This window comes from Marmota monax, unplaced genomic scaffold (assembly GCF_021218885.2).
Source record: "Marmota monax isolate L192 unplaced genomic scaffold, Marmota_monax_Labrador192_F-V1.1 WCK01_AAM20220418_F8-fsc00019, whole genome shotgun sequence".
Lineage (NCBI taxonomy): Eukaryota > Metazoa > Chordata > Mammalia > Rodentia > Sciuridae > Marmota > Marmota monax.
The window spans coordinates 5,323,039-5,347,527 of record NW_026695242.1 but is presented as its reverse complement, the minus strand read 5'-3'; the positions used below and the strand labels follow the sequence as shown (position 1 = coordinate 5,347,527).

The 24,489-nt window shown below is 48.3% G+C and overlaps 1 protein-coding gene and 1 long non-coding RNA gene across 23 annotated transcripts in view; both read right to left on the bottom strand.

Annotated features, from left to right (window-relative positions):
- Positions 1-21,285, bottom strand: part of Camk2g (calcium/calmodulin dependent protein kinase II gamma) — a 59,187-nt gene extending 37,902 nt beyond the window's left edge. For 5 of the 22 annotated variants that reach the window (XM_058577890.1, XM_058577888.1, XM_058577887.1 and 2 more), the window contains exons 1-4: positions 21,104-21,278; positions 19,628-19,722; positions 7,259-7,318; positions 54-108 (exon numbers count right to left, since the gene is read on the bottom strand). In XM_058577890.1, coding sequence (XP_058433873.1) covers positions 54-108; positions 7,259-7,318; positions 19,628-19,722; positions 21,104-21,168 — 275 coding nt within the window. In that variant the 5' untranslated portion in view covers positions 21,169-21,278. Of the gene's footprint in view, positions 1-53; positions 109-7,258; positions 7,319-19,627; positions 19,723-19,994; positions 20,072-21,103 lie in introns of those variants that run through there. The other 17 variants (XM_058577884.1, XM_058577881.1, XM_058577885.1 and 14 more) reach the window with 10 other exon arrangements.
- An 86-nt stretch (positions 21,286-21,371) lies between these two features.
- On the bottom strand, positions 21,372-24,253 carry LOC124076124 (uncharacterized). The gene is made up of 5 exons (XR_006846251.2): positions 24,117-24,253; positions 23,819-23,946; positions 22,954-23,056; positions 21,669-21,952; positions 21,372-21,559 (listed from the first exon to the last, which is right to left on the bottom strand). It is a non-coding gene; the product is annotated as an uncharacterized LOC124076124 (long non-coding RNA).
- Between the last annotated feature and the right edge of the window lie 236 nt (positions 24,254-24,489).

Genomic DNA, 24,489 nt, shown 5'->3' with positions numbered 1-24,489 from the left:
CATCTTGAGCCAGCTGGAGGGAAAGGCCCCACACCCTCAAAAGGAGCACTTACAGGTCAAACACGAGGTAGTGAAACCCTTCTTCAGAAATACTGTCATGGAGGCGCACTGCAAGAGAGGAGATGGGGACAGAGATTAACAGAGAGAAAACTCGGAAATCCTATTCTCCTCCTCTTCAGCAACCCCACCCAGTACCATTCTGTCAGCCTCACCAGGCTCCCTCCTGAAGGCACTGCAGCGAGAAGTGGCAACATGCTCAACACCCACAAAGCCAAGGTTATGTAGCCACAGAGCAAGAGACCAGTGCTCTGGTTGCCGCCTCCAACTGGGGCAAGAAATAGAAGCTTCGAGGCCAAGATGTAAATCAAGACCGAGAAAAGCAGAAACCTTCCCAGAGGGGCTAGTCCCAGAGAAGGTGGTCCCTAAACATAGTGCATGGTGGTGTAACAGACTGAGAAACCCCTAGCAACACTGACAGCAGGGGCATGGAAAATGGGAAAGACCAGGAGAACTTTCAGAGGGGCAAATGAGAACAGCAGAGTGAAGGGTAATGGAAGAAGATGGAAAGGCAGAGCCCAGCAGGAAGGCATGTGAAGCAGGATAACGAATGGCAGGCCCAGGAGGCTAAGCCACATTCAGGCTATGACTATGACGACCTGTTTATCAAGTGTTTAACATACTTATGTGCCAGGCCTCCTGTAGTGAAGTTCTTAGCACACATTACTGATTCTATGAGCATTTAGTGAGCACTACTGTATGCCAGCCCCTGGGCTAGCTGGTGGCATTTATGAGGGAGAGACACAGTGCCTGCCTTCAAGGAGTTGATTACACTGCCCTGAGATGAATGTTATTCCCATTTTATAGAACAGGGCAGTGGAGGCTAGGAGACATAAAGCCTCTTGCTAAAGGCCAAAGAATTACTAAGTGGTGGGTCAAGATGTGAACCCAGGCTTCTCTGACTCCAAAGGCTGGTTCACACTACTGCTTACTAAAGAAACAGGGCATCCCACATACCAGGTTGTGAGACTGCTCACAAACATACCTACGACAGCATCATAAATGGGTCCAGGAGGGCAGACATGGAGAAGACTAGGGCAAGTTACCAACTGTAAGAAAAGGCTGGCAAGCATAATCTCTTCCCAATCCTTGCTTCCAAATCTCTTGGGCAAAAGACCAATCTAATGTCTTCTGAGGTCTCTTCATCAAGCTTCTGCCCACAAAGCCACCTCTGGGTTAAATGCCAACCCCTGAGCATCGTTCTAATGTAAACACGACTTGCTTTGGCTGCCTGTCCTGATATTCCTGTCCCTTCCCTCACCTGAACTCTCTTGATGAGAAACCTCTGTTCCAAAGGGCTCTCTCTGTTTGACCCTTGCTCCAGTCCTCAGCAGTTAAAGAAGCTCTTCAGGAATGGCCTGACACCAAACCAACTAGTGAAGTGTTCAGATGTAAAGAAATCACGCTATCTCTTCCTTGGCAGGCCCAGACTGCTTCCATTTCCAGTGCCAGAGCATCTTCTAAGGGCTGAGGAACTTCGCTAAGTCCCCTAAACGCCAAAGAAGGCTCAGCCAGAATGCAAAATACAGCACCCAGCCGCCCTGAGGCACTGAACCATCACTACAGTCCCCTTGTTTTTCTTACTTGACAAATGCAGACACAGAGGCCTGCCTGGGCCTGATCCAAGGCCGAACAACCATCTACACATTGCATGGCCTACACTATTTGATCTGATCTGGTTATTCAACCCTGCATACTTCCCTACATCTGCCGATGACAGAAGAGGGCTTTTAGGACACAAGGAGGGAGCTACAGCAAGACCCCTGCATCCATCTTACCCACCTAACCGAGCATGCTTAATCAAACTCTCCAAAGCCTCCTCCCTCCTTTTTTTGCTTCTCTAGTCTCAGTTGGTGCCTCATGCTGAGTCCTGCTGTGGCTGCTCCCTCGATTCCAAAAGGACTTTCCATTTAATTAAAAATTTGCTATTAAAAAGCATTAAAGTGTGTAATACAAATAATCCCCTGGAAATCGGCTGTCCCAGAAGCCAAAGACCAGCTTCATTAGGAAGCTGACTAACAGCAGCAGGATGGTGAGCTGACGGGACAGAAGGTAGGATGCTAACAACTGCTCCCAGGACAGCCCCCAGCACCCGGCCCTGCTAAGTCTGGCTGGGCCTGGCCTTGAGCTCTGCCTCACCTGGATCCTGCCCCAGGCCCGCTCCCTGCCCAGCACTGCAGACCTTGAGAACAGTGCCAGAGGTGCAGGCACCCAGGCCTTTGCCCAGACATGGAGTCACTGGCATATGCCCTTCTCCAGGAAGGCCACACATGGAGCCCAGGTGGGAGGGGATTAGTAGAAGAGCAGCAAAGGAAGACTAATCCTTCCAGGCCACCTAGACCTGGATGGCTTTGATGCATGCCCAGAGTAGGCAACCACACACAAAGATAAGGGGGGGGGGGTCTGAATAAGACTGCTATCATTTTCATTTTTAATTTGAAAAGAAAATTAATGAGGAATGGAGGACAAGAGGAGAAACTTGACTGAGCCATTCTAAGCATAACTACCAGATTATTGAAGATAATCATCAAAATTATAATGACTAACACTTAGCTGAGCTGTTCCTATGTGCCAAGCATCGTACCATGTGTTTTACATGCACTATTTTACTGGACCCAGGCATTAATTCTGTAGTGTAGCTACTTATGGTGCCCTCATCAGATAGGAGAGGAAACTGAAGGTTCAAAAGAAACCTGCCCAAAGTCACACTAAGTGGCAGAAACAGGACTTGAAGACAAACTGACATCAACATCCTTGATACTGCAACAACTAGAGAATCACTTTGTCCATCCATCCTCTTAGGTAAAGGAGTTCAAATCTGTCCCCACAAGTGCTGGCCACTCTAATTGGCTCAATAATGCCCATTAGATGGCTATTTCAAAGCAGGTATGATTATACATATGGCTGTGAAGAGGGAGCCCAGCCTTGCCATCGCAGAGCTTCCAGGCAAAGGGAAAATACAGACTTTAACCAGCAACTAAACAAATACATAACTAGACACAACTAGAGATCTGTGAGGTACGAGTAAAGGGTGCTATGGCTGGGGTGAATAAAATAACCTGACACCCAGCCCATTATATAGTAATGACACGGCATGAAGGTCAGAGAGGGCCAGACCACGTCTATAAACAGGAAGATCTAGGAAAAGGACTCAAAACATTACTGCATTTCAATGATAAAACCTAATTACTGGGCTGGGGATATAGCTCATGATAAAGTGCTTGCTTGGCATGTGTAAAGGTAGGTTCAATCCCAGCACCACATACACACACAAAACCCTAATTACTATTCTTTAAAAATCAGTGGATGGAAGGGCAGGTCAAAACACCTACATATCTTTGATATTTCATATCTTCTAGGACTGAGAATATATGAAATATCATATTCTACAACCCAAATGCTGTGGCTATTTCCAATTCTCAAAAAAACCACCCAACAATATACTACATTTAACAAATCCTTTTCTAAAAAAACACTGAAAAAGTGTCACTGTTAAAAATGTCTGCAGCAGCTGGGTGCGGTGGCGCACGCCTGTAATCCCAGCGATTTGGGAGGCTGAGGTAGGAGGATCGCAAATTCAAAGCCAGCCTCAGCAATTTAGCAAGACCCTGTCTCAAATTTTTAAAAATAAGATAAAATAAAATAAAAACATCTGAAGCAATATCTTGGTGGGATAGAGGCCCTGTTGCCACAGGAGCTTGTGGGGGACTGAGTGTGACCCCCAGGGACCGGGTATGGCAGGACTTCTCCCCCTCCTGAGAAGGTCATTCACATCCAATGTTTCCCTTTTCTTTGCAACTATTTTTACTACACTAACTGTGAGCTTAAAACACCCCAGGCCCAAGGTAAATGGTGGCTTTGCTTGGAGCTGGGGTCCTGGAAGCTGAAATCTCCATTTTCATTTTATCACCTCTGTTTCCTGGCCTCCTTTACTTACTAAACCCTCTTGCTACTCTATGAAGGGGCCCAGACAACAAAACAAAGGCAGATACATATTGGTTAAATAACTTGCTTCTAATTAGAAAAACCCACACTCAAACCCAGTGAACATGACTCCAAGCCACAAACCTTGGCTTCTTCAAGTATGGACCATGGGCCACAGCATTAGCATCACCTGGAGACAGTGAGCCATGAGGAGTCTCAACCCCCACCCCCAGCCCTGCCTGCCCCAGACCTACTGAATCAGGATCTGAATTTTGACATGATCCCTAGCTGATTCATAAGCACATAAAAGTTTGAGAAGTGCTGCTTTAAACCACAACTCTAGACTGTGATCGAAACTGCTGGGGCAGCTCAGCACGAAGGAAGACAGAGTCTATTCATTAGAGGAATTTAGAGCAGAGAGCAAGCAGATCACAGGTAGAACGCACTCCATTCAGACTTCAGACTATCGGCACTACATGGCTCCTCCACTCAACTCCCCACCGCTGGCCACTCTCCCAGGGCTGTTTCGAGTTCAACAGTGTGCATTACATCCAGTAGACATTTTATTTGCTTGTTTCTAATTAATACGCTTTATTTTGGGGGAGCAATTTTGAGTTCACAGCAAAATTGAGCAGAAGGTACAGAGCGTTCCCATATACCCCCACCACTACATATGCACAGCCACCCCCACTATCAGCATCCCACACCAGAGTGGTACATGTGCTACAATCGATGAACCCTACTGACACACTATTAACCAAAGTCCACAGTTTACTTTGGGGTTCACTCTTTCACTGGCTTTTAACTTTGCTAAGAATATCAGGGGAAAAAACTGGAGATACCTAGCCCCTTGTACCAAATATCCCTTCTGAATTCAACTGCCTACAACCCTGAAAACAGTCGGAAGTTGATGATCTGCTCTTTGCTCTCAGCTTCCTCAACTGTGTACCACCCTTGGGCTGATCTAATTGTCTCTCTTTGGGATGGAGTTTAAAAAGGCCACGGCCAAAAGGGCCACAGCTCTGAAGGAACAGTGGAGAGATGAGAGGAATAGTGAATTAGGGGCACACAACTGCCTCCTCTATAGCCACAAGCCAGGTCCGGATCCATGGCAACCTCCGTCTCCTGGACCTGCAGCTCAGTCACATCTCCAGGAGTCCTGGTTCCCATCAGAAGCCAGAGGGCCCAGCCAGCCAACGCTTCCAGGACATAGCCCTGACTCACCCTTCCCTCTGGCTTGCCCTTAACCCTGGAATTGGTCCTCAAACCAATATCCCCCAGGACCTGTAAGCAGATAGGAAATGGAAGCATAGTTCTAGGCAATTTGATCCTGACAAAGTGACTGCAATGCCTGCTTTTCCTGAGTCTTGCTGCCTTCCTACCACACCTGGGATAGGTGTCTTTACTCTGAGCTAGGGGTAGGTAGAAAAGGAAAGGGCTACCAAACTGAGTAATTTTAAGAGGTCAAAGGGATATATTTAATTCTAGAAATACAGAAAAAGGAGATTAAGACTTTTTCCTGCTAGTATCCCATTTTTGTCCTTCCTGTTTATTTATTATGACCCTCTATGATCAAAGTCACCTTTAACATAGATGATACAGATATGAATCTGCATCCTCTATCACTGACCCCTCTCCCTTTGTTCTCCTCTCTACATGAAGACAACACTTCACTGTTGTACAAGCTGGTCATACAAAGCACAAAGGAAAGGAAATTTATTGTCCTCAGACCTTGAGACCCAGGCTGGTACACCAATAATGCTTCTGAGCTGGTGGATGGCTTTAAAGCCAGGTCTTCTGATTCAAAAAGCTGGGAAATATATATATATTTTTTTTCCCAAATTGTGGAATCTTGTTTTTAAATATTGGCAAATAATAAAAATATTTTTAGACTGCTGAGCCAGCCAAATTAAACATGCCTCAATTTGTGACTGCTGCTCTAGGTGTTTCTCTGTTGGCCATCTCTTACCCAAGACAACACACTGGTCCCCACCATGCAGTTTTCAGGTGAAGGTCTAACCTCAAAGACCACCCAGGAGGGCTAAGGCCAGGACTTAATGGCTGAAAGGTTTTGGCTCCATGGAACATACTGCACCAGGTGGAGCGGAGGCTTAGCTATGCCAATCTGCATTGGGTGTAATCTAAGCCACCGATTACGATCTATAAAGCCCTGCATGGTTGGAGTTCTGGTTACCTCAGAGCTGCTCCTCTCCCTGTGGGCTGGAGTAGGACCTCAGTTCCTCCACTTATGAGCTCATATGGATTTCTGAGACCTGGGGAGCCACGGGCCGGTAGCTCTGGAGGCAGCATCAAGCTTCTGCAAGTGGCCTCACAGGCCTGGCTGCTAACAGAGTGGAGCAGGAGGCCTCAGGGCACTGTGGGAGCCCTGATATTTAGGCCATGCCTGAGGAGCACAGAACACGTGTTGTCTTTTGTGATGACTCAGGACTTTCAGGGAAAAACCTAGGAGATGCTCCCTGCTCTGCCTCAAGTCAGCACCAGGGTTTCTGCTCAAACCCTGCAGCCAGCCCAATGTCTGTCCTTTCCTTCTGCAAACAGTACCAAATCAGGGCCAACGCTTTTGGCAAAGATTATTTCAGCTGAACAATGTAAAACTGAGCTGGAGTGGGTTGTGGCAGGCAAACCTCCTCAGGCTTTAGAACAACCAACAATGTGCTCTTGTCCCCCAAGTCAGGATGGGAACAGAGAGAAATCTTCTCAATTTTTTCTCCTTCCCCATCCAAGTGGCCCCTGCCATCCCTTCTCCAGAGAAGCTAGGCGGGTGGGCAACTTGCTTTCCTGGCTCCGGGAAACACAAATGGAAGTGCCATGGAAACCCTCAGAGTGAGCAGGACATTGCAACAGGAACAAAACTCTTTCAAGTCTAGAAACAAAATCCTGAGTTTTTCATGAGGGCTATGTAAGGCCCCTGGTGAAGGATGCTGGCAGCTAGTAGCCCGGAACCTCACATACTGAGGGCTCTGGACCTCAGCCCAAAGACGGAAGGAGAAAGGGAGTCTGAAACCTATTATAATGCCTCATATCCCAGCCCTGAGATGGCTCTGCTGCAATGGAGATACTCAGGTCTCTAAACAAGAAAACTTGAGAATTCTAAGACACAGCTGCTATCCTGCTTGGGTTTAAAAAAAAAAAAAAAAAAAAAAAACAGGTAATAAAGACCCTCAGACAGAGGTGACTCCATACACAAAAACAACCAATCTCGGTTCTCTCTACTGTCCATAAAATACCCACAGAACACTCTGTACAGGGCACTCACCAATATTTGGATGTTTCAAAAGTCGGCATATCCGAGCCTCACGTTCTAGTTTTTGGTGATCTAAAAGCAGAAGAGAAAAAAACAAAAGTATTCAACTAACCATTATACTTGTGGTCACCTGGCTATTCATACTCCTTCAATTCTTAGATACCAACTATGCACTTCTGGCAATTTGCTGCATTAATGCAACAAGTCACAGCAATTCCAGAGACAGTTATTTCCAGATGAGGAAATGATTTGAGATATTAAAGACCTCAAGCTAGTGAGTAGCAGAGCTAGAATCTGAATCCAGATCTTCAGTTAAAACTCTGGTGCTCTTTTTTTTTTTTTCAATTTTTTTTTAAGGGGGAGGGAGAATTTTAATATTTATTTTTTAGTTTTCTGCGGACACACATCTTTGTATGTGGTGCTGAGGATCGAACACGGGCCGCACACAGGCCAGGTTTAGTGGTGCATGCCTGTAATCCCAGTGACTTGGGAGGCTGAGGTAGGAGAATTGTGAGTTTGAGACCAGTCCCAACAAATTAGCAATGCCCTAAGCAACTCAGTGAGATTGGGGATGGCTAAGTGATTAAGCACCCTTGGGTTCAATCTCGAGTACCAAAAAAAAAAAGAAGAAGAAGAAGTATTTACACAGCTGGGTGTGGTGGCACACACCTGCAATCCTAGCAACCTGGGAGGCTGAGGCAGGAGGATCACAAGATCAAGTCCAGCCTGGGCAATTTAACAAGACCCTATATCACTCTTTTTATTTTATATTATTTTTTTAGTTTCTAGTTTTAGGTGGGCACAGTATCTTTATTTTTTATTTTTATGTGGTGCCAAGGACCAAACCCAGTGCTTCATGCATGCTAGGCGAGTGCTCTACCACTGAGCCACAACCCCTGCCCTGTATCATTCTTTTTAAACAATAAAAAGGGCTGGGGATGTAGCTCAGCGGTAAAGTGCTCCTGGGTTCAATCTCTACTACCACCCCCACCCTCAAAAAATAGGAAGAAATAAGTAGTGTCCCCTTATCTGAGAAGGATACCTTCCAACACCCCCAGTATATGCATGAAACTGTGGAGGATATTAAATCCTACATAAAAGTACTGTGATATTGTGACAAGTCAGTCAGTCTGATAACCAAGAAGGCCGCTAAATGACTAACAGGTAGGGAGTTTTATACAGCATGGAGAAGCTGGACAAAGAAGTGATTCACATCCCAGGTGGGATGGAGCAGGATGGCAAGAGATTTCATCATACTACTCAGACAGCATGCAATTTAAAATTTATTAGTTGTTAATTTTTCTAGAATTTTCCATGTAATATTTTTGGATCATGGTTGACCACAAGTAACTGAAACTGTAGAAAGCCAAACCAAGGATGAGGGGAGACTAGTGTAATAGCTAAAGTCATACTGAACCTAATACACGACCAGACACTATGCCAGGAATTCTGCATATATTTTCTTATGTAGTCCTCATGGTAATGCCAAAACACAATGATCCTGACAATGAAGATGTTGATGATTAAGATAATGTGACTTAAAATAATAACAACAAATATTTAGTCAGCTCACTTCTATGTCAGACACATCTTGCAATTTATCCTCATATCCTCATATTATGATGCCCATTTAAAAAATTATTTTTTAGTTGTAGGACACAATACCTTTATTTTATTTATTTATTTTTATGTGGTGCTGAAGATCAAACCCAGTGCCTCACCCTTGCTAGGCAAGTGCTCTACCACTGAGCTACAACCCCAGTCTATGATGTCCATTTTATAGAAGGAGAAACCAAAGCACAAGTTCTGCTTCTCCCCAGGATCCTCCTGGTCACCTACTGATGTGAGCTCTGGCTTCTTCACACTCAGCCTTTGGGATTACTCTATTGTTAGGAAATGACCAGAATCCGCAAGTCCTCAGATCCAAGTGAGTTGCATGGGTCAATTCCTTCCACAGGAAGGCAGAGCTCCAGGAAGTAGAGAAAATGCTGCTCTGAGCTAGGAGGCCTAGGAGCCTCCCTACTTTATTTCTCTCTGACTACTGGAATCTGCCAGGCCACCTTTTTTTAGTCTTCCCTGCTCCTCTTAGTAGACTGTGACTTCTCCCACCTCTGGCTACCCCTCAGCTTCCCACTGTGCTTCTCATGATTCTCACATCACATAGTACAACGGTTATCTTTTTCTTTTCTTTTTTTTTGAGAGAAAGAGAGAGAGAGAGAGAGAGAGAGAGAGAGAGAGAGAGAGAGAGAGAGGAGAGAGAGAGAGAGAGAATTTTTTAATATTTATTTTTCAGTTTTCAGTGGATACAACATTTTTTTTTTAATTTTTATGTGGTGCTGATGATCGAACCCAGCGCCCCGCGCATGCCAGGCAAGAGCATTGCTGCTTGAGCCACATCCCCAGCCCACAACGGTTTTGGTCACAAGTTCTTCAAAGGAGTGGGGATCTTTCTAAATAGTACTTCCTAGAGTTCTTTCCATAAACAGGGACTCAATAAGGACTTATTAATAACAACAGTATCAGTAATAACTATCACTCACTAAGCATTTATCACATGTTAGGCAAAGGCCAGGATTATCACATTTCATCCTCACAGAAACTGTGGAGTGGGCCATCTGATTAGCTCTATTACACTACAAATGAGGAAACTGAGGCTTAACAAGATAAAATAACCTACTCAAGGTAACACAGACAGGAAATGGATGCAGGTAATATGGACCTAGTCTGGAATGACAGAATAAGAAAAAGTGAGAATATCAAGTAAAGACTTTAGGTTCTGGGGGACTGAGTCCAATGCAACTTGATTCCCCAAGCCAAGCAATTCCTATATTTCTTGGTAGGGGTTTCTCTACACCCAAAAATATCACATGGAAAATTCCAGACATAAGCCATTAATAAGTTTCCCCTAAACAGCAGAACGCCTCTGTAAAGCCTCCTATGACCCTCACAACCACCCCAGCAGGTAGGTGCTATAACTGCCTCTCATCATAGATTGCTGTGATGAAACTGAGGCCCAGAAAAGTTAATAACTTATCTAAGGTTCCACAGAAGAAAAGGGATAGAACCCTGGCCTGTTGGTTTAAGATAATGTAAGGATTATAGTCTAGAAGGAGTTCATATTTGTTGTTTCACCAACCACCTCCAGCTTTGTCCTCCACTCTCCCTCTAGTGATAGCTCTGCTTTGTGAAAGGAGGTGGGAACAGGCAGAGATTAGTTCCTGCTGCCAGCTAATCCATCCCAGCTGCCCAAAGATCTGGGTCATGCCTTCCTTCCTATCCTCAGGTTCCACATGTCCGCTGACCAGGATGTATCTAGGAGAACCCCAGGTAACGCCCAATACCCATTGCTTGGTATCCCTTGGTCCCAGGTAAAGGGATATGACTAGGGAGTCCTATAAGCAAGGGCACTCAAGGAAGCAACGATAGCTTTGCTTGATGGCTTGGGGAAGCTTGCTTTTTCCCAATCTGGCCAGATGTTGGAGCAACCTCACCTTTCTCCCAGTCCCAGACTTGAGACAGAGGTACCAAACTAGGCAGTCCCTAACCTACAGATGCACTGGCCCTGTCTCTAACCATTCACCTTACCACCTCTGATGCACAAATCTTGGGCTTGGCTGCCCAGACAGGAATGAGAGACCAGCATCTTGCAATGTAGAGGTGGCAGCTGAGGAAAAGGCCCAGAAGATTAACGTTTATCTCTTCCCTTAAGTCTCTTACTAGCTAATGGTTTAGTACTACAACAGTAATAGCACTAAAAATAAGGAAGGGTGCTTTGGCTTTACTAGTGCAGTGACTCAGATTAGAGATAGCAGACACAAACTTGGGCTCAGGCTCTCAACTCCTCGAAGGAGTTTCCCAGGGTGCAGAGGGTCACTATCAGCCTCTTAATTCAAATCCTTACTTCAAGGTCTTCTCTTAACCCCAGGGCTGTGCCTTGGTCCTTACACTGATTTTAAGACATGGAGTACAGCAATTAACACATTGGCTTTGGAGTCAGACAGCCCTGGATTGAGTCCAGCACTGCCACATTCAGCAAGTCATTAAATGCATCTGAGCCTCACTCATTCCTTCAAAATTTATTTATTGAGGCCTACCATGTGACAATCACTGTTCTAGATGCAGGGAGAGAGTTGGGAGCAAACTAAACAAAAATCCCTGCTCTCATAGAGTTTACATTTTAGTGGAGCTGGGGAAGGAGAGGGACAGACAATAAGAAACTCAAAAGCTTGCTAGAGGTAACAGCAAGTGCCACACAGAAAAGTAAAACAAGGAAGGGAGAAAGTTTAAATAGGGTGGTCAGGAAGCCTCAGCCAGGAGGTGACTCTTGATTAGGAGATGTCATAGGACATATGGTCATCCTTCCCAAGTTCAAGGGCATACTGGCCAGGCATGTATCTTGGGAAGGAGGTCCTACTTCTAAAATGGAGACAGTAATATCTGAGGTTTAAATGAGGCAATATGGATAGAGTACTTAACATAGTGTCTGGTACATAGTAAGAGCCTCTCTCCCAGGGCTTAGTTATAAAGAGGACAAGATCTCCTCAGCCAAGCATATGGTCATTTGCATGTGGTCACCTCTGCTACTGCCAGAGAAGAGAGAAATACCCACCTTCCCCTCTGCCTGGGCAAATGCAGGGTCTAAAATATGCCACTTGAGTCCTCTGACCTATTTGGGGGGCTTCCTGTGAGACCTTCCATCATCATCTGGGCATGGAGCCTGCCCATATCTATAGCCTAAAGGTGAAGGTGAGCAACAGGAACTCCTCAGAGAGAGGACCACCCCATGAAGCACCTGGCCAGTGGATCCCTCTATTTTCTCAGCCTCACTGGCAGTGGTGCCCTGCATCTTGAAGCACTCTGCTTAGAGCCACATGGTTTCTGACTACCACATTCTCCCAGTGTCCTTATACCATACACATCCTGGCTATCACCCCAGCTTCTCTCTTTCCCTCATATTTCCTGTCCTATAGTCACTTCCAGGGGTGGTCCATGGCTGAGAAAAAGCAGAATGCTCCTCCCCACAGGAACAAGTAATGACTTGTAAAAAGCATCCTTCCCAAGTCCAAGGGCATACTGGCTAAACAGAGCATTCCCAAAAGGGGAGAGACCACTAACAGACACTAACAGAAACAGGGCAGCACAGGGATTTGGTCCACAGTGATGGGAATAGGCCCTGGCTGAGTATCCCAAGGTGATGATACATCAACCGATGTTCTTGCCACAAAGGCAGCCTCCTCCCTTGAGACATTCCACCTTCCAGTGACCATTAGGGAGCAGCTAGGATCTTCCCAGGCTGACCCTCCTCCCACCCACCTTTCTACCAGGCTCTACCCTATCCCCTCCCACAGCCCAGCCCCCTCTTCCTGTTTGACAACAGCCACTTCCCGCTTTGCACAGGGCCACTTCCTGCCTGCCTGTATGCTACTGCCATGGAGACCCACCCTTGCCGGCCTTCAGCCCAGCTCCAACCACAGCTCTCTGAAAGGTTCCCCCCACAAGATCAGAGGTGGTAACAGGAGCAGAAAGCAGAAGCAGCTTATCAGGCACCTATTCTGGTCCTCCAAGCCCTGCTTGGGCCCTTCCCAATAGCCCACCCACAGCAGGAGAAAACCAGGATCCTTGGAAACCCTGCCTCTCCCACCTTCTGTCCAAGTGCTTCAAGACTTGGTCTAAGATGCTGTAATTTCATAGGAAGGACAATAAGGAGTGACCTGATGCAACAAAGGAGGCAAAAAAGAGGAAGCAGTTAGTGAGGTGACAGCATGTAGCAAAGGGGAGCACAGAGCCTTAAAACTGTTTCACCACTTGGGCACCAAGAGAGACACCTACTCCAAATGTGCTTCCCTTCCCCCCTCTCCAGGATGGGGGGCAGGGAGGGCTGGCTACCAATTCTCCATGGCCCTGCCAGGGACCGGCCCACTGATTCAGTGATATTTCTCTAAGAGCACAAATTCAAGTACTGGCTTCAACTAAGAATTCTGCTGCCACCTAAACGTACAACCCTCTGTAAGTAGAAAAGGACATATGGTCATACTCTGGCTACGAGGACTCTCCCTGAGTTCCAATCTCAAAACACCCTTCACTTTACAAAGGGTATTTCACAGATGAGTGCCTATGACTCCAACACAGATTGTAAGAAACTTTCAGCAGCCCTGTCAATTTCAGACACTGGATGGCGGGAGGTGGCCTTATCTTGATGCCCTCCTGTGTGTCCCACCACCTCTTAGTCAAATAACAGAAGCCCCATCTGGCTGTGTTGGGCATCACTTTGAGGAGCAGAAACAGGGCAGCACAGGGATTTGGTGTCATAATCCACCTTCTCCAGCTGTTTATAAACAGCTCTGGGCCTTGGGCACTGACCAGTGGGAATCCCAAGCCACAATCCCACTGACCTCCCCCTGACACTGCAACACCACATCCCTTCCTCTTTGATTCTCACTCAAAAGGTGCAAAGAGTCTTCAATTAAAAGCAAAACCTACCAGTCATATATGAGCAGAGATCATGGTTTCTTAATTCCTTTACTCCCAAACACTGGGGAATAGAAAGGTGCTACGAATCCAGGACAGGGAATGAAATGCGCCCATGTGAACGCCAAGGCTCTGCACCTCCTGCCTTCAGCCCTAACTTCAAGAGTTTCAACCAGGCAATGCAAAGACCTGAGCCCCACCATGGCCTTGGATCTCAAGACAAGGGAAGCTCTAAGAAGGGAAAGGCAAGAGGCGCCAAGATGTGCCCCACAGTTCAAGTGCCAAACCAACTCTGACGAAGAAAATCCCCATGGGGTCACTAGCAAGCCCCAAGAAGGCAAGGCTCTGCCTATGGACACTGGCCACTTTCAAGGGCCAGAACAGGGTCAGTGCTGAGTTCTCTGTTTCCCCCAGCATGGCTCCTGGTGCCTGCAGCCTTTGCCCACTGTTTTGGTGACATTTCCTTCATGGTAACCAGCCCCAAGTAAAACATCCCAGGAAGCAGCCCCTAAAAATAGCTCCTCCCAGGGCAGCAGCAAGCAGGGGGGGAGGGGAAAGAGAGGGAGGAGAAAAGAGGGGAGCAGATGGAAAGCTGCCGCTGCTGATGATGAGAGGGCCCAGGAAGCAGAGATGGTGTTGGGGGGGAGTGGTTGGAAATGTCCCCACTACAGAGTCCAAAAATGTGGGTACAGATGAGAACAGGGCCTCAGCCAGCAATAATGAGGGATTTGCTCCACTGGGCTTAGAGCTCTGGGCCTAGATGGAGAGGAGTATGGTAACACCAGGGTTCACTACAGGAACAAAGTACCCAGAACCTGTGTTTGAAAGGGAACAGCTACGGGGGCAGTGAAGGCCAAGCTGTTTGAGGTTGCTGGGGTCTGGGCACCAGCAAAATCATGGGTATACCTACAACTCAAAAACAAACCTAACATAAACCCCAAACAAGTCTTTTATGCCTTGGTTTCCCCAATGGTCCCAGGACAGAGCTGTCTGGCCATGAGTAGGTGACAAAGGGCCTCTGCAGAGAGGCACTCAAGAGGTGCGAAGTGTCCATCTCTTCCTGTCACCACCCTTTTGGCACCCATGGGATCAGGCCCTAGTCAGCCTGCCAAAGCTGTTCAGAAAGCAGAAAGCACAGAGATGGTGGCAAGAGCTGGTCCCAACGCCCCCCCCTTCCCTGTCTCCAGCCTCAGCAGAGAATGGGGTCAGCCACTCACCTCTAGGGTTTCAGCACGGCTTCTGACGAGGGTATGATGACAAGGGACGAAAGCAAACAACAGGAAGAAAAGCAAGAGCCTTGCCTATGGGATAGGGCCTGCTTTCCAACCTCCATCTCCACCCTGATACAGCACCCCAAGTCCCACTGAGGAGGTGGGTAGGAGGGCAGGGTGACAGGCTGTATGACTAAATCATGACTGTACAATGAAACTGGCCCAGCAGAAGGCTTGGCACAGAGAAGGGACCTCTAGCTTGCACTCTCATCCATGGCAGGTACGAGAGAAGTCAGAGAAGTTCATTTATATGAAGGATGCTATGTCTCTGTTAACAGAAACCAGCCTATTTTATCCTCAATAAGAAAACATGGTTTTGCACACAATCTCTCAATGCTTCCTCGAGTCCTGGTATTCCAGTATAGCACAAAGCCTCCTCCTCCTTCTTCCCCTCCTTCCATTGCCACATCACCCTCCCTCCTCTTCCCCTCATTTCACCCAGATCCTTAACAGGAAAGTATCACTTGGAGATACCACAGGGGACACAAATGTCATGGGGGCTACTCAGGCCAACACCAAGGGGGTGGGGACTTCCAGCTGGCACCATCCAAGGGGATCCCATTTCAGTCCCCAGGGCCAGCTGGACCCAGAAAGGGACAGCCTTTACCCTTCTGGTGGCCAACATGCCACAACACCAATCACTCAACCTGCTACAGTCTCAGATGCAGACTGGCATCCCAATCTGGGGGCCCAGAATGAGGCCCCTAATCACAGATCAGCCCATGTGCACAGTTGGCCACATACTGGAAGAGACACCACCTGGAGAAGGCTAGCCCCAGGTGCGGCTGGTGAATCCTAGGAGTGTATCAAGAGCAACTGTCACTGCTGCTGCTGATTTTGGATGGCATTTTTTAAAGAGTGGCTCATGAACTACCTAGATGAAATTTGTTGGAGCCTGTGTTAAAAATGCAGTTTCTGGGACCTCACCCCAGACCTCCTGAAGTCGAAGCTCTATGGACAAAACCTAGGAAGCAGCATTTTAAATCAATACTCAAGGTTGACCATTAGACACACTAACACTGACAGTCAGTGCTCAGAGACGGTCCCAATAGCAGTCCTATAAGACCATTAACAAGAAGAAAAGAGGAGCCATAAGCTACACTGACTTCCTACATCTCTCCTGTCCCAAGCACAGGTATTTATCCTCATCTGTCCTCTCCTCCAGCAGCAGACTGGTTCTCTGGATCAGAAAGGGGGAACCCAAGCCAGCACCAGGGAACAAGGGCTCCAGCAACTTGACTTTGAGTTTCCCAGGACTCAAAGCCAAAAGGTAACCATGATTGGTTAGGCTTCTTGATCCATTCATTTAACATGTATACTGAGTGTGGATTAGTCACTTTGCTAGTGCTCATCTACACAAAAATTAGAAAACAGATAAGGTCCCTTGCCTCACCTCCTCAGGTCCTCACAAAGAGGAGAGCTTTTCTTACAAAGTAGCTTCAATAGAAATCTCTTCACATAGGGTTTACAGATTAAATAAATAAATATAGCAAGTGCGGTAACAGATTTCATAACACTGTTTCTGGTAGCATCTCTCATTAAGGCCAAGGGCATTACTCCCAGTACCCATCTTAGTGAAAGCAACTGGAATCCAGATAAATGGGCCAATACAGAAGTTTTTTTATGATGCTAATTGTTCCAAGGATAAATCCTAAGGCATGCAGAAGAAAAAAAAAGACCATTTGCCCTTCAACTGTAGCAATATGGGAAAAATGCTTTGGATACAAGTGAAGAGAACAGGATATAAAATGTTATGCTCCACGAGGTGAAAATCTGTATGCATATGAATAAAGATAAGAAGAGAATATGAAGATTTAAAAATAAAAAAGACATAAGGGCTCAGGCTCCTTTGTGGGGAGGGTGCTCTTAAATCTTAAAATAACGATTTATCATTGCTATCACCTGGCCCACTAGCTCCTGCATCCAAGCCTATTTAAATGCCTCCTTCGGCCTAGCAGAGCCAAGCTAGGAACCACGGGCTCTGGTAAGAGCCCCATCTCCACACCTATTGCTGGTTTAAAGCAAATGGAATGACATTATGTGACTATCAGTGACTAGGTAGAGAGGCCCACAAACAAAAAGGTGCTCAAAGAACATTCACGTGAATTCCCTACCTGGCAACCCAGCCACCAATGTGGGTGCTGGAGGCTACAATGACAAGGAATGACAACCCACAAGAAGGCTTCCCATCCATATCTGACCCCCAGAAGTCTAAGTGATTTCTCCCCAGGCCTCCCGGGCCACCTCACCATGAGTGCCAAGGAGAAGCAGCTTTATGCCCTCTTTCTCTCCTTTCAGTTTGCAGCACAGAAAATCACAAATAAGACAGCAATCCAGCAAGGAATCCCAGCAAACAGAGTAAGCCCCTTCAGACCTTCACAGGCTACCCTGGTGGGCCCATGACATTCCCAGACACAGAAATCTAACACCTATGGAGCCCTAGACAGACAGAAAATGATGAGTGAAACCCAGTCCCAGCACCTTTATAAAATATAGAGTGTAAACTGAGAGGCTGAAGGAAAGCCACAGCCTTCACTTCCTAACCCCATCAGCAGCAGCCTAGTGAGGACCTTGACCCAACTTGCTCCAGGGGTTCATATCGCCCATACCAGCCTAGCATGCCCCTTGCTGCCTCTACATACAAGACAACATCCTCCCATTCTCCCACCCCCAGACACTACGGGCATGCACGTTCCTAACTCTTCTTGATGGCATTTGAGTCTATCAGTCAGGAACAAGACTCTGTCCCAAAGTTAACCTGGTATACAAGAGAGTCCCAGTCTTGGCATAACCATCTCAAAAGAGGGGGAGTTGCTGTCTGAAGCATACGATTTCACACAAGAATCCTCTTCTCAAGTTGAAAAAAAGAAATCAGAAATTAAACCTCATCTGGTTTGGGCAGGGAAAGAAAGATACCAGTTGGGAAGGACAGAAAAAAGTGGAAAGGAGGTAAGAAAGGAAAGGGATGCTATCACACAGGGAAGTTCAGGTGGGTAGGGAAGGAGTAGAAGATGAAAGCTCAAGGCAGCTGGCTCCATAAAGTCACCACAATCACTATCTTATGTCCCAGATTTTCAGCTTCCAGTTGTCTCTCCCTCCTCACCCTTGGGTGAGGGGATACTGTTGAGATAAAGAAACCAAAGCACTGCATCACTGACTGAAGACTCCAGACATCATCCCCATTTCTGATACCTGGGCTATGTGTGGGCATATCTTCAACCTGGTGTCCCTGCCTGCACCTTCCATTCTTAGCCAAAGGATATCTGCCAGAGAGCCCAGCCCCCGTATCTCCCCTACCTTAGGGGAGGAGGGCATCTGACCACCCACATATCTCTATAGCAACCACTGCCTTGGACTCAAGGTGCCCAGAGAGAAGGAAAATAAACAAGTCAAGTTTACAGTCAGTGCACTCAGTGAGAGATAGAGGCAGGGATGGGACAGCAAAACAAGCCCTGCTGGTAAAGATAGGAGAGACTCTCCAGCCAGGGGGCAAACACAGTCCTGCTAAACAGGTCCCAGGACAACTGCCAACATGACAGAAGCCCCTGTCATCTCTGTGGAATTTTATAGCTTCTCTGAGTGCTTGGGACATCTATTACATCTCTAGCCCCAGAGATGCTGGCATCATTATTGGCCAAAGCTCACATCTTCCCCAGGGCATCTGTACTGGTTCCTAATATATTTCCAGTATCCTATTGCCCAGCCCTAATTCCTTTCTCTGAGTCTCATAACCTTTATCCCTGGGCTGCATTCTACAGCCCTCAGAGACCTGACCTCTCTGTACTAACCAGACTTATTTGCAGAATGCTTCACACATTGCTGGGTCTACACATATCAGATGAGGTAAGTTTGGCAAACACCCAATAAGAGGTTCACAAAGCATACGTTAGAGGTGTTAAAGATGGGCCCTGACCCTTCCAGCCTCAGGTACTAGGGAGGATCTCACAAGTGAGGCTCCAAGGTCTGGGCCTTCATGCTCCCCACATCCCAAGGCAAGGCAGCTCCTGCCCAGACTGGGCCACTGGGATTTCCAGACCATGAGGCATCATCACTCTCCATCCAGGACAGACTACATCTGCTACTGCACTACCAACTTTGTAATTTGATCAAAAAAAGCAATCAAGTTCATCTGGCAGGATTTGTTCCCGAGAAGCCCTCGCCAGTAGCAGCCTCCCCTGATGTTTACAGATTTTCTTCCCTTGGGAGTCTGTTCTGCCGCCTGGTGGGTAGGGGAGGCTGGATTTGTCAGTGCTGCTCATTTACTGCATCCATCCAAAGTCACCATCGGGGCACAGGGACTAGGACAGGCCTGCAGTGGCCATCACTACTCTAAACAGTGCTCCAAATTAAGAGCTCTCTGTTCCATGCCACCCACTACCCCAGATCCTCCAACTCCCTAGGATCAAACTCCTTTAAGCCTTTAGGGATCACTCCAGTTACCCATGTCTCTTACATCTTCTTCATTCTTTTCTCCCTAAGCATTTTCAATACCTCACACAACTCCTTGTTTAGCTTCAAAGTCCACCAGAAATTTCAACTCATTTTTAAGTGCTAAAACATACTCCCCAATTCCCAGGGTACCTGCAGAAGTCAAAGGCCCTGGAAGGATCCCCAGGGAAAAACCAAGATGGAGAACACTCACCTCGGGCTGACAACTTCTTGGTGTTGATGATTTTTGCTGCATACTCCTGCGTGGAGGTTTTCTTCACACACCTGCGGACCACAGAGAAAGCACCCCTGGAGGGAGAAGGGGGAAAGAACTGGGACACCGAGCAGGGCAGAGTGACACAGACATACTTTAAATCTGAGGACAGTGATGCTCTCACCAGCAGACCTTTAGACACACACACACACACACACACACACACGCCCACCCCAGTGCAGTGACCACCACCAGCCAACATGAGGCAGAAGGATGAAGCCACAGCATGACACTGAACAGATGTGGGTGGAGTACCACCTGGTTCCCACCCCCTCATCTAGTCCCTGGGCAAAGCAACAGCCCCAACCTCAGGCTGTACATCAGGAGCTGGTGGGCGATGCTTCAAACACACACCTGCTGCATCTCACTGATAGCCCTGCAGTCCTGGCCAAGAGAACCAGAAAAGAAAGAGAACCTGCCCTTCTCTCTGCAGTAATAGTTGAGGGTAGAGGAAGGAGAGGTTAAAAGGAAAGTATGATTCCAAGAGAAATCGCCATCGACCAAAGGGGAAAGTGAAGCTCAACCCTTCCCTCCCATACCGGCTTCATCCCACCGCAACCCAGCTCAATTGACAGCCTTTGGGGAAGAGGGCACAGTTCTGAGTCTGACATCAATAGCTCCCCTTCCCCATGATATTTTCCTCTACGTTCCCCGCCAAATGGGATCTCGCATTCCCGGGCTCTGGAAACGTCTAGAGGGGCGAGTAGGGCGGGGGCTGCAGTGGCCCGGCTTCGCGTCGCGGGTGGTGGTGGTGGGGGTTAGGGCTGCAGCAGCGGCCAGCTCAGTGCCGAGGGGAGGGGGATGCTGCGGCTGCAGCGCGCGGCTCCCGGGACCACTGCAGGGATGGGGGGAAGGGCTGGGGGTACTGCAGCACTGCCCAGCTGCGGGGCTGGGATCCTGGAAGCAGCATTAGCGGGGGGGGGGGGGGGGGGCGGGGCCGGGCACCAAACATCCCCCCACACCCGGGCACCGCAGCGGGGTTGGAGCTGCAGGGCTAAGGGAGGGTCTAAAGTGCCCGGCGCGTGGGACCTAAGGGTAGGGTGCAGAGTGAATCTCTGAACAGGGTGGAGACAGGACTGTAGGCAGGCGGGGTCCGGAGGGGGGGCGCCTGAAGGGTGCAGGAGGGGCGGGGCTGGAGAGCGCCCAGGAGCGGTCCGGGGGCTGCAGTCCCCGCGGCAGCGCAGGTTGCAGCAGCCCGGGCAGCTGCTGCAGGGCGCGGAAGGAGCTGAGGGGCAAGGAACCGAGGGTTGGGGGCCCTGGAGTCAGCACGCGGGAAAGCTGGGGGTGGGGCGGATCGAGGGGGCGCTGCAGCGGCCGGTGCAGGGCCGGGGGGCGGGGCGAGGAGCCGCATAGCGCCCGGGCGATTGGGGTAGGGTGGGGGGCCAAGGCGGACAGCGGGCGGCAGGCGGGCCATACTTGCCAAGCTCCTCGAAGAGCTGGTAGTCGTCGGTGAAGCGAGTGCAGGTGGCGGTGGTGGCCATGCTGGCTGGCGGGCGGGCGGGCGGACGCGGCGGTGCAGCCCGCGCCGACGTCGGTGCACAGTCACCGCCGCCCGGCCGAGGGAGCAAGAGGAGGAGACGGGGCTGAGCCCGGCAGCACCGCGAGACTTTACCGGGGAGAGCGAGGGAGGGAGGGACACCCCCGCGCCCGCCTGCCCCGCCCCCAGCCCCGCCGGCCCCCCGCCCGGCCCCCGGACCGCCCCCGGGGAGGAGCCTCCCGTCACCGGCCCCGCCCGAACCGGGAGCGGCCGGGGCTGGGCCAGGAGCGTCAGAGAAATGTTTGTGGGGGGGTCCCAGCTCCGGACCACCAGCGCTGGCCGACAGAGCTGAAAGGTTCGCGGTCTATGAGCTAGTCCCGGACCTTGCAAGGGCTCTGAAATATTCGTGCGAGGATGGGTTAGAAGTGGCGTATGGGTCCGGACCATTGAGCTTTCTGGGAGAGTCTCCACACGTGGGTCCCAAACCCCCAGCCCGGCTCTCACCAAGTGGAGAGACGGCCAAGGTCAAGAAGACTGTATCAAACTGCACAAGCTGGAGACATCCACAATCTGTACAGAAGAAGCTGCCGGCAGTCTTCCCTCAGGGAGCTGACAGTCTAGCCTTGTGCAAGTATCATTGCCGTCATTTTTGGGTGGGGGACCCTTCAGGAGTGGTTTCATCAGGGAGATCAGGCCAGAGGCAAAGGATGCAAGTGGCACTCTCACTCAGGCCAGCAATGAAAGGGAAGAAAGGGGAATGATTTGCACAGGCTTTGTGTCTTTGGTGGCTAAAAGATCAAGTAGAAGGAAGAACAAAACATTCCATTTTGTTGTAAGCCATCCTGTACTTTGATTTTATGGCACTTACATATTTTGTAATGATACGTTTTTCTGGTATGAGAGCTAAAACATTATAGAATGAACTCTGGCATCTGACTATCTATCTTGGATTTCTGGGTAACTCAGTAGCCAGCTATATGACCTTGGGCAAGTCACTTCATCTTTCTGTGCCTCAGTTGCCTTGAGAACTGGTAATAAAATACTATCTTCACAGAGTTGTGAGCATTTAATGGGCTAAATCACATAAAGCACTTATAATAGTACCTGGTATCTAATTAAAACTGTTTGCTGTTATTTGTTTAATATTTGCCTTCTCACTAAATTGTAGGCTTCAGTTGGGCAGGGCCTCTGTCTTTTTGTTCACCCTGCATATTCAGTCCCAGACCCTCAGTAAATATTTGTGTAATGGTAAAGGGAGTTACCACCCCTTCCTCAGTACCCAACATCACAGATTGGTAGCACAGAGGCACATAACTGTCTCCATGGAGGAGAAACAGGCTGGGCAGGTTCCTGATCTGCTAAGCAGCTGTACCCCAAGTCAGAGGCCAGCCCCAACTGGGCAGGATGGAGTTCAGCCAACTGCTGCAGCTTAGACTTGATTACAGCAAGAAGCCCACAGGGGAGTCCTGTGTCTATTGTCAGCAAACGGGGAGACAATTGAGAGGTGTCCCAGCCTCCCAAGCAGCCTCGGGGAGGGGTGGGTGGAGCAAAGCTCTCAGGGAATACTCCCCTCCTTTCCTTACCCAATAGCCCAAGGAGTTGCTCTGAGACTGCCCAGTTGAGAAGATTAGGGAATAGAAGGGAATGGAGTCCAAGAGTAAAAGCATTAATTTATTGCCTGGAAGGAGGGCATAAAGGACCAAGGAAAGGGTAGAGGTTAAGAGCACTATGCCCCACCCATCCCCAGGGCAACAGGAAGTAAAGCGGTGGGGGTAAGGCCACTTCCTACCTCAAAGCACCAGGGTGAGAGCCAGGTCCCAAGTCCCAGCGTGGGCAGGCAATGAGAATGTGAACATGGAGATGCCAGTAAGTCTTGAGTTTCTGTCATCCACCTTCAAGGTAAAAGTAACTGCTAGCCTGTGTTCCAGAAATGGAGTCTGCATATCAGTTGATCATCAATGTCCCCTTCCTGGTACTCAAGGCGACTTGGTTCCTGACTTCCAGACGCTGATACTTGAAACTTTATATTCATTCATGTACGGTGGAGAGAGGTCAGAACGAGTACAGACTAGGGCTGTCATGGAGTCCCCTAAGAGTGTCCCAGGGGGAAGTGTAAAAAGAGGACTATAACTAGCCAATCTCCTGTGCCTGCCAGGAGAGGTATATCATCTCCAATGAGGGTGAGGGCTCTACACTGGCTATTTCAAGGTAACCATAAAAAGAACTTTGCATCAAGTCCCTGGGTAAAAGAAAAAATGATAAGAACAATATTGGGGTGAAAACTTGGGAATAACTCACATTACTGTAACTAGCTGCCTTTCAACAAATATTCATCGACTATCTACCATGTCCTTGGTGCTGCCCTTTACTTTTGGAAAAAAACAAATAAAGTGGAAATTTAGAATTTACATAATTAGAAGGAAATCAATCCATTCTCTTTTTCCTTTCTATCTTTACCTCACTTCCCCCTCCCTCCCTCACTACTTTCTCAACAGCACACACTGACGTGTCCATGTGGCACTTTGGAGCCTACAAACTCCTCTGTGTGTGCACACACACACCCTTCTTGATCCCTATTGCTGTAACACCCACAGAACCTCCAGCTACCCCACAGCAATTAGAGGGAAGATACATACAAATAATAACAAGCTCACCAGATCCCTGCGTATCAGTATCTATGGCAACCTCATGGGGTCCTCAAGCTGTGCTCTTCTGGTTGCAGCCAGTCCCCTGGGCAGCACCAGCAATCAAGCTGTGGCAAGCGCTCCAGGAACAGGGAATACTACAGAAAATTGATGCCCTGAATATCACCAGAGATACCCCACTGGTGGGACCCTGGGACCCTCCCTCATTCTGACCTTTGAAGCCCCCCAAAATTATGCCATTTTTTTCTGAATGAGAGCCTTCCCTCTCTAAGTTTAGAATGCAATTTTAGAGTATGAAGGTACTTACTCTTCAGATCTAATAAAAATGGAGCAGTTCAGGGCTGGAGATGTGGCTCAAGCGGTAACTTGCTCGCCTGGCATGCGCGGGGGCCCTGGGTTCGATCCTCAGCACCACATAAAATAAAATTAAGATGTTGTGTCCACCGAAAACTGAAAAATAAATATTAAAAAGATATTCTCTCTCTCTCTCTCTCTCTCTCTCTTTCTCTCTCTGTCTCTCTCTCTCCTCCTAAAAAAAACTGGAGCAGTTCAAAGTGTGGTAGAATAATGTGGGGGAATAATGCCATTAGAAAACAGTTACCCACTTGTTGGGAGAGTTTGTAAAGTCAGTTTGAAGGGAATTCAGTCTTGAGTCCATGAGGGGTTTTCAATCCACATTG